Consider the following 9,965-nt stretch of genomic DNA (forward strand, 5'->3'; position numbering starts at 1 on the left):
GGAGGAGGAAATTTGCTTCTTATTCTGCTGTTCAAAATTACTCGCTGATATTTGAATCAGACGATTGCATTAGCTAAAAAAAATGTTTGAAGTTTCGAAGAATAGAGCGAAATTTTTGGAAAAATGGAATAAAAAGCAAATTTCCTTCCCTAGCATCTTGTATAATTGGAAGATAATTCTGTTAAACTAATGGTACATTTCATTGATAATTATTCAAGCATTGTACGATTCTATTCCAATAAGAATCTGTATTAAAAGCAAATGTGTTTCTCATTAATAAAACAAGTAAAGTATTTTCCAGGTATTCACGTATTCATTTGTTCATCCTCTCTGTGTCTCTTATAATATTGTCTTAAAGATTACAATGGACGTATTGACAACGTTGCTGTACAAAACATATTTATTTAATAATTTATGGAGATGCGCATACACAGCGTACAACGTACAAGCGTTCTTGCAGTATCGCTACTTGGTGAAAAGTCGCATTCGATTTTCTAACGATTATGTACAATCACATCTTTCATTTAGCGATCGTGGATGAAACAGGATCGTTTGCTACTTAAGTTCCTCAAGTAAAATAATTAGATTAAAGCTTGTTTTACAATAAGGCCGCAAACCGTACGAAATTATCCAATCACAGTTTAATTTTTTCATATTCAGCTGTGATTGATCAATTTCTTATGACTGGTTTATGCTTCGATCTTAGACTTAAAAGTTGGCAATAAAGCCATAAGATCGTTTATGCTTCCCCAGTCTTAACCGTAGTCTTAATCTTAGTCTCAAGAAAGTTCCTAAGTTCTTTTAACTTTAGTTCTTAAGATTATGTTAGGACTAATTATTTAAGTATAAACCAGGCATTACTGTTATATTTATACATCTTGCGACCCTAATATAAAGACACCCGACTGCCATTAACGAAGAATGTAAATCTCATTCTATTTTACAAGATAGAGTCAGCTAGATATCGACTGCTTAAAATAAAATGAGAAAGCAATTGATATCAAAAGAAGGAATTTACTCATGTCTTAAACTTCTACAATACATAATGGTTTTCCTGCTGGATTTGTTGCCGTGTTGGTCATGTTATTGGTTTGACTTCAGACGGTGCGAATTTTCGTGCTAGATAAAATAGCACGAAAACGAATAGCTGAATCTAAAGGCCACGGCAGATAGAAAAACTGAAGACGTAAGCAGTAAGTGAATTGATCGATCATATTAGGTGTTGGAATTAATTCGTAGCGTTTTTTAATGAAAGAATGTTATTTATTTCACATGAGCATTAAAAAATACATTAATGAAAGTACTTCCCATCACTTGTAAAACGCTACGAATTAATTCCAACACCTAATAATAAAGATCATGCCTACGTTTACATAGCTCGATTTACGCCGAAGTTATAATATCGTTATTATGAAACTGACCAATCCAGTCATTCCATTCTTCAGAGGAATAGCTATGATTTACCAGCTTTATAACATCGATGTTATAACGTTATTCGATGTAAATCGAGCCATGCAAAACGTAGTACACGAATAAACAGTAGCGAATCCAACATAATTTCCTTAAGTCTTATGTCTTAAGTTTTTCTATGCCATAGCCTTAACTCTGTTTGAAGAGCTCGAATAAATAAATATCAAGTCGTTGCTGTTATTGTATATCACTAAAAAAATACAATTAAAATTTTACGTCTATTTTTTCCTTTCATTTCTTTTTTAACAAGTGAACGTTATATTTCTTTTCATTTCTTTCTATTTCAGCAAATGACATATGATCAAATAGGATACTTCAACCACATGACATAGGATGCGTCCTAATTCATTCTTAATGAGCGAGCAAAATCGTGTAAAAAAAAACAGTATACTTGATTTTCTAGAAGATCAGCAACGTGTCCATCGTATACGTACTATTCTGTTTTATTTATATCGCTTTCTTCTTATTACAGAACAATCAAAAGTCATCATTCAGTATTAACTTTTACTTGAGGAACTCTATTTACTACAAGCGACGAGCACCATGCATTTTGTTCGACACGGCACATTATTCGATGGCGAATCACCTAAAAATATTTCGCTATCGATTAATTCTCTCTCTCTCTTTCTCTCTCTCTCTCTCTCTCTCACTTTTTCTTTCTTGCTTCCTCTTTTCCAATCGCGAGCCGATGTCGAGAGAAATTTGAGACGCAATTAAAATATGTACGGCCGCGGCGCATAAATATACAAAGTTAAAAATACCTAACTATTCAGACCCGATTTTTTTGTTTACCTAATACAAAGCTTGCGTCTCTCTACATATAATGCTGTTTGTGTTCTGTCAAAAATATTCTATGTACAAAGATGGGGGGGGGGGGGTGTGCTTATAAAAAGAATATACGATTTCATAAAATGAAAATCCCCGTGGCTTTATCTCACGTCGTAAAATATAGAAAGTCTCACTCGTCCACTAAGATTCTGCGTATTAGGAGAAAAGATGGTCCGCCGAAACTTAATGCGTAGGCATCGAATCTGTATACAATGCAGTGGCACTTGAATATCTATAAAAAGCCCGTATATATTACACACTGCAAATTGAAAATACAGATTCTCTCTTTCTTTAAGATGTCGCGATGATTTCCCATACGAACCACATTTAAACATTATCAGACGTAGTGCGCTAATGAGAAAATCTTGAATTGTAAATAGATTTTCAACTATAAAGAGATATCTTATAATTCAACTATAAAGAGATATTTTATAATTCAACATGACAACATGATACATGACAAGAATGCTCTTTGATTCAACAGTAGGATCTCGTTTTTACTAATATGCGATAATAATGAGATTCTGCTATTATTAAATATCGAATAACACGTTTCGAAGTCGGTATATCACCTTGTTTCGCAGAATCATCATCATTTTCTAAAATTTCACACAAATGCTTTGCGAATAAACATAGAAATAAGTACTACAACAGTTAAAATGAGAATGTAACTAGAAAAATGTACAAATAAAAAGGAACGGATCCTTTGTGATTTTTGTACATCTCGAATGTACAAAAGGTTAATCTTGCATATCTATGTGTGATCTATATTGTAACCTCAAGGGTGGGTCCCGGAACCTCCATCTCGTCACATAAACGAACTTCAATGTGTGGTCTTTACCTAATAATTCATTATTGCACAAAATATCGATCTGTCAAGAAATATAGACAAATTAATAAATAATAATTGTATCATCTATAATATCAATCATCAAATACACTTACATCTCTATATTTTTCCATGCCATTCAAAGCCTTTTTAGCAATAAATTTTTTCATATGCGTTATCGTAGCCTGAGCTGAACACCTGATAAATCGTCTTTTCAGAGTTTTCAAACTTGAGTTTGTGCACTCCAAACATACGTTAACCTGCAAATTTGATTAATTTTAATACATTATTAGCACAATTTTAGCACATTATTAGCACAATTTTAGCACATTAATTTTAACTGATTAAAGTATTTTATTCTTGTAAACTTATATTATTGACACTGCAGTTCAGTACCTGTTCATCAGTACGATGATAATCTGATTCTGCATGTGCATCTGCATTGGCTTTTTCCTCTTCAACTTCACCAGCGTTGGGCAAAATATCTTTAGGACAAGGCAAACCTCTGGCTCTGTAAAATTCTCTTTCTCTTTTGATTTCGTCTAAAATAAGAAAACATTTCCGCTAATAATTGAAAAGAAAAATTTATGTTAAGGGATTAGAAAATAAAATAAAATTAAGATCCAAAAACCGAGCAAAAAATCTTTTAACTCTTGATTATTGCCTTATAAAAACAAGCCGTGAACTTATATCCATTGGAATAAAATTCTTACTTTCTTGGAGATCAGGAACTAATTTGTAAACAATATCCTGCATAGTTCTGTCGAAGCTGATGTACTGGAGTGGATGAGACTGATGTATGACAATCTGACATGTCGGACAGGTATGCTTTTCCTCTAGATGCTTTACCAAACAACTCTTGCAGAATGTATGTAAACATTCGGTAACAGTAGTGGCGTCAATTAAATATCCGCGACATATCTTGCACGTTATGTGACTGTTCAGAGTTTTCAGTTTTATCCTTCTTTCCATGGCATCGACAATCACCATTTAACAGAGAGATATTATCTGTGATGATGGATATAATGATTGCATTAATTAAACATAGATATTAATAACCGAAGGTTACAAGAACAAGAAGGTTGTTGGAATGAGATTGGATCATCACTCAAGGAAATACTAGATTCAAGAAAATGCGAACGGGTTGGTTTAATTCACTGTTACACGAGAACACGCGGTTACAATTTCGGGGCGGTGCTAAATATAATTGCGTGCGGAAAGTGGGTTATCGAATCCTAACCTCAATTTGAAGCGTAATCGCACGATGAATGATGCAGTTTTTACTCGTCGCGGATCTCTGCGAGGTGGTTTCGTAAATTCCACAGCATATTTCCACCTCGATTCACGGATCAGGGTGAGTGATTGTGGAACTAAGGGAGTTACACTAAAAGTCTGTTTTAAAAACAACTCAATGGTTAAACGTTTACTCATACGACAACAAAACGGACCAAAACGGACTGAGAAATAAGGCAGACTGATCACTGCGCGCGCCGCTTGCTGCGTTCGCGTCGAACGACTTGAACTTATCAAGAAGAATGGGTACGATCACGTTTTAAATGTAGAAATCTTAAGTAGAGAGCCTATAATCAGAGTGGCGCCATACGTTTTTGCAGGTATGTTTCAAATTTATGTTTTAATTTTATATCTCTCTTTTTTTCTTTAATTATTTTATTATATTTCGCTAAAATCATATTGCATTATGATTAGCGAAATACAATAAAATAATTAACAATTACATTGCATAGCTTTTTAATATTATCTTTTATTGTAATCCTTTAATAATACAATAATTATTTACAATACAATGTATAATAAAAAATGTTGTTCGAAATATAATAAGAATTACATTATAGGAGCACAATTAACAAAATTTAGTAATGAGGTATTATACGAAAATATCGAAAATACATACGATAACACAAATTTTCTAAACCAATGTTTAATTAAATATTGATAAATGTGGAATGAAAATATTAACAACAATTAGATCGTACTTACTATTAATTATTAACTTGATTATATTATAAAACTTGTTAATATCGTGATAAAAAGTCATTAATACATTTACGACAAGACTTTCATCGCATTTAAGATAATTATCCCGATAATTTGATCAAGGTCCCTCCACGTTGTGATAAAGTTAGTATCCAATACAAAGAAGAAAAAAATCTTCATTGAAAAGCGAACTTGATATATTCTGATTCCACGTCAAATTCATAAGAACCATTCGCAAAAAAAGTTAAGCAACCTGTCAAACATCAGCGGTCTTATTACAGAAGGAATGTGAATTCCAAATCTTTCAGACCACTTACGATAGAAATAATTTTGGTAGCATCTTAATTACATTTTTATTGCATTTTTAATATAATATCAAAATTTGCGAGGAAATTATATGTTCTGCCACACATTACTACAAATCATCTCTTATTAAAAATAAAAAGATAAAATGATTTCCTTATGGAATGGTGATTACGAAGGAATATATTTAATAGTAATAAAATACATGCATTATTGTAATTTTTTATATGTATGAATACAAAAGTATCTCGGGTACCAACTGTTCGAGATAAATCGAACTTGATAATAACGAGATTTTAAAGAACTAAGTAAGCTTTCTGAAAAATTTGTTATTATATATAAAATTTAACAATCTTTTTTTTCTGCATTTTCCCAAAATTTTAATTATTAATACCTCGCTAATATAAAGATATCCATTCGACTTATCTCGAATTTTTTGTATCCACACATTTTTAATTAAATTCATGTAATCACGATATCATCGACAAAAGAGCATAAGGTATTTTGATAAAACAATTATCTAAATCAACAAAATCAAAACTTATTAAATATAATCTCGTAATATATCTGCATGTATTTTATCATAGAAAAGTATATAATATACATATAAATTAATAATTAACAATATTCTAGAATGGCGGGATGTCTCCAATACCTAAATATGATTTTAAAATAATAGTTAAAAAATTAAATATATACATTCGTAATCATATTTTTTTGTTAGAGCAATCATCGAAAAATAAACAAATTATTTGCACAAAGCTTAAATTTATTTACTTAACAATTTGGAAAAAATAATCATTATATGTATATCCATACATTAATTATATAATACTAAATTCGTATTGTTATTAAGATATAGTACTATTACTAACTAATTATAATTACTAGTGGGAGAACATTTAATAAAACAAAAAAAGCGACGAAAATTGTATGTTAAAGTATACTACTAAATTAATTTCGTAACTTAAACTGATTTTAAAATATATAGCATATAATTGTCTGACTCATTGACAAAATTATTACTTCCAGTGCAAGACGAGAAAACTCGGGATTAATTCCGATCTTGTACAAGAATTTCCAACAAGATACCAAACTAGACTTTGCGAATGGACTTTACAGAAAGCGACGAGGAATAAGTCTTTATATGATATTGTAAAAATAATTTCGACTTTCTATCGATACAAATCACGCATTCACTGCATCAACATAGCATCCACTTGACGCGAGGGACAGCGATGAGGCTTTCGTACATAATAAATTAATCATTAATATTTGTAATTTTGTAATGTTAAAAATATAAATGTAAAAAACAAACAAGAAGTTAATATTTAACCTATATTACCTCAGTCAAAGCTCGAATCTTTACTGACTCATTTAATAAATTAAATAGACGAAAAATTGACGGTTATTTTAAACATCAAATTTTTAATTAAAAATCACTTAAAATTATTAATGACTTTTTCATATTTACAATAAAATCCAAATTAAAAAAAATTTTTTTAATTAAACATCTATCAAATTCGTTAAATTAATAAACAATTTTTGTTATCATATGGTTTGTCGATTTCGTGTAATTTACATCAATAAAGCAACAATAAATTTGATTTACTACGACAAGATAAATGCTATCTGTATGGAATAGATATATTTAATATGAATATATAAACATTCCAATAAATGTATAATTTAAATTAGTAATTATTGCGGAAATTACAAAAATAAACATGATGGCATTTACCTGGACATAGTTCACATAAATTTTATATTACGTATGTAATATTATTATATATACATTTATTTATGATAAAATTAATTACAATATTAATGCGTATACATACTTTGTATATGTATAGAATTTATAAGATATTAAGTTTAATTTCAGGGGAGTTGAAAATTCAATGAAAATTAAAACTATATATAATATATAATCATATTTGACAATTGGGTTGTTGACAATTAAATAAAATTTAAGATTAATTTAAAATTTTATTTAATTTTTAATCTTTTCTTTGCAATTATCAAATACGTACACATGATGTCTATGTATCCTTATCTACATATTATATAATTTATTAGTTAGATTTATTATATAATATTTTTTTAGTTTAATTATATTTATTTTTTAAAACAAAATTTAATTATCCGATCGCGAAATCCATTTAAGTGTCATTTTATTTATAATAATTTAATTTTTCAATTTATCTACATTTATTATCTTTACCTATACAGTCCCTACCTATCCATATACTTGTCCTACCTATCCGTATTTTCATTTATTCGTGTCTATTCGCGTATCCTATCTCTGTTCGTATATTTCTACTTCCTACATTACTTCATTAACGTGTAACACCGCGAATATAATATGTTAATGATTGTGTTCAGCAGAGAAAGCAGCTTTGCAAATGTTGTAAAATTTTTCAACACAATTGGTTCTTGCTTTAGGTTCTTATGAATTTAAATGAACTAATGATTGAATTAAATCAAATTTTACAATAATTGCAAAACTGCTTTCTTTGTTGAATGTAGCAGCTAATGCCTAACCATGTCCTATCGTGTATTGATAAATTCAGAGAGATTACCTAATTGCGATCGTATTAAATAAATGAGCAATAAATGATAATAATTAAAATAGACTTTTAATTTTTAAAATACAAAAAATTAATAAATAACAAAGCTAATGAGAGCCATTGCGGATAATGAAGTGCAACTAGAATTTGTAGATTAAAAAACCTACAAAACTTGCGCTTCATTATCTGCACCAGCTCTCATCTGCACTAGCCCTGTTATTTGTTAGTTATTGTATTTTAAATCAACAATATAAGAACTCGCAATTTGCGAGTAAGTTGCCCTCCCGAATATTCAGAATTTGTCTTTATATATATATATATATATATATATATATATATATATATGTATATATCTTTCAAAAAGTAGATTGGTGTTACACATCAACACCCACTTCGTTCAGATCCTCGTCTTTTTTCTGCCCAATATTCTGGCTTAATATGCCAGAGATCGACAGCAAGGAGAAATATTCCTTTTTGCTGCCGACTAAAAGCGTAAAATTTTACGCCTTTGTATGATGCGCGAAACACGAACGCGTCGCGAAGGGGCCACCATATTAATCAAATTGATTAAATATTAATTATCAATAATAATAATTTTATTAATACATGTGTGTGAATAAATTTATTCTTTATTCGCGTCTATTCGAAACTAAAAATATAAGTATTTGACTAAAAATAAATCTAAATTTAAAAAAATCTCTATGAGGGATATTTTCAACATTTTGATTTTATAAATCTCAAATATTGTGAAATTAAATCAAATTTCTTAATATAAATTTTACACACTATAAACAACGAAACTTCAAATTAAATATAAATCGAAAATCGATTACTATCCCATAAAATTTAAGGCCCATGTACGTATTCTTAACGATTCGAACGATTCGTTGCTGAATCTCATCTCAAAACATGCAGAGAGATAAGAAATTCAGATAAATGATGTAAGATCCAAAAGGGAGATAATTTTCCCTTACATTGATAAATATCGTATATCGTTTATGTTTTAAATTAATACAATCATTTTCTGCATAATTTATTATTTCAAAATTAAGTATTTTAAAAGATGCAAAATTCCGAACGCGATTTTTTAAAATAATTATAAGATAAAATTCTTTTATTTCTTGACACAATGAACCTATACTGGATCTTACATCATGTTACTATTTTGACTGGTATAAAATCCAGTTACTACATATGAATAAGTTATAAAAATTTAGGCTAAAGTAAGTGCATTTAGTGCAATTTAGGTAAATTATAGTAACAATTAATAATCATAAAATATTTTTTATAATAAAAGCGAGGTTAATAAATTATACGACAAATGCGCTACATTAAAATATCTGTTATTTCACTAGTAACAAGTATACAAATAATAAATGTGAAGCAATACAAAGAATATCTTTGAAAACAGTATGTTATATACATATATGTGTATGTATATTATTTTTTTCTGCACCAACTTAAATAAAATTTAATCCTGAATGAATATTTGAAAATAGGATAGATAGAAAGAATAATAAAACTATACTTATTATACTGTAACAAACACTGTTCTATATTATAATATCTATAGACAAAAAAACAATTTCATTTCTCTAATTTCATTCTCTAATTACTTTTTATATATATATATTCTTTATATTTTTTTATTTAATGTATTTCATTTATTTAAAAAATACGAATACTTTATTAATTTTTGTTTTTACTTCCAAGTGACCATTAAGACGTAATAGACAAGGTGTTTGATAATTCTATTGACAACGCTCGTAGGTACAGCAAACTAAACTACTAAGTCCACTCTACCTGTCCACGAGCGTTATCAGTACAATTATCAAACTGTATATATTTTAATGAAATATATTTAAAAAACCGATTATATAGAATCAACTTTTATGATATTTTTAAGATTGAATTATTTTATATCAATTGAATTGAATTACATAAATGAAATTACATACTTCTTTTTATTA

The 9,965-nt window shown here is 28.8% G+C and overlaps 1 protein-coding gene across 1 annotated transcript; it reads right to left on the reverse strand.

Annotated features, from left to right (window-relative positions):
• Positions 1–382: 382 nt before the first annotated feature.
• Positions 383–4,636, reverse strand: l(3)73Ah (polycomb group ring finger 3-like lethal (3) 73Ah). The gene is made up of 5 exons (XM_011060995.2): positions 4,368–4,636; positions 3,841–4,135; positions 3,524–3,669; positions 3,244–3,387; positions 383–3,170 (listed from the first exon to the last, which is right to left on the reverse strand). The coding sequence occupies exons 2-5, from the start codon at positions 4,115–4,117 to the stop codon at positions 3,039–3,041; spliced, it is 699 nt and encodes a 232-aa protein (XP_011059297.1). The 5' UTR covers positions 4,118–4,135; positions 4,368–4,636; the 3' UTR covers positions 383–3,038.
• Between the last annotated feature and the right edge of the window lie 5,329 nt (positions 4,637–9,965).

Source organism: Acromyrmex echinatior, chromosome 16, assembly GCF_024713525.1.
Source record: "Acromyrmex echinatior isolate Ae372 chromosome 16, ASM2471352v2, whole genome shotgun sequence".
Taxonomy (NCBI): domain Eukaryota; kingdom Metazoa; phylum Arthropoda; class Insecta; order Hymenoptera; family Formicidae; genus Acromyrmex; species Acromyrmex echinatior.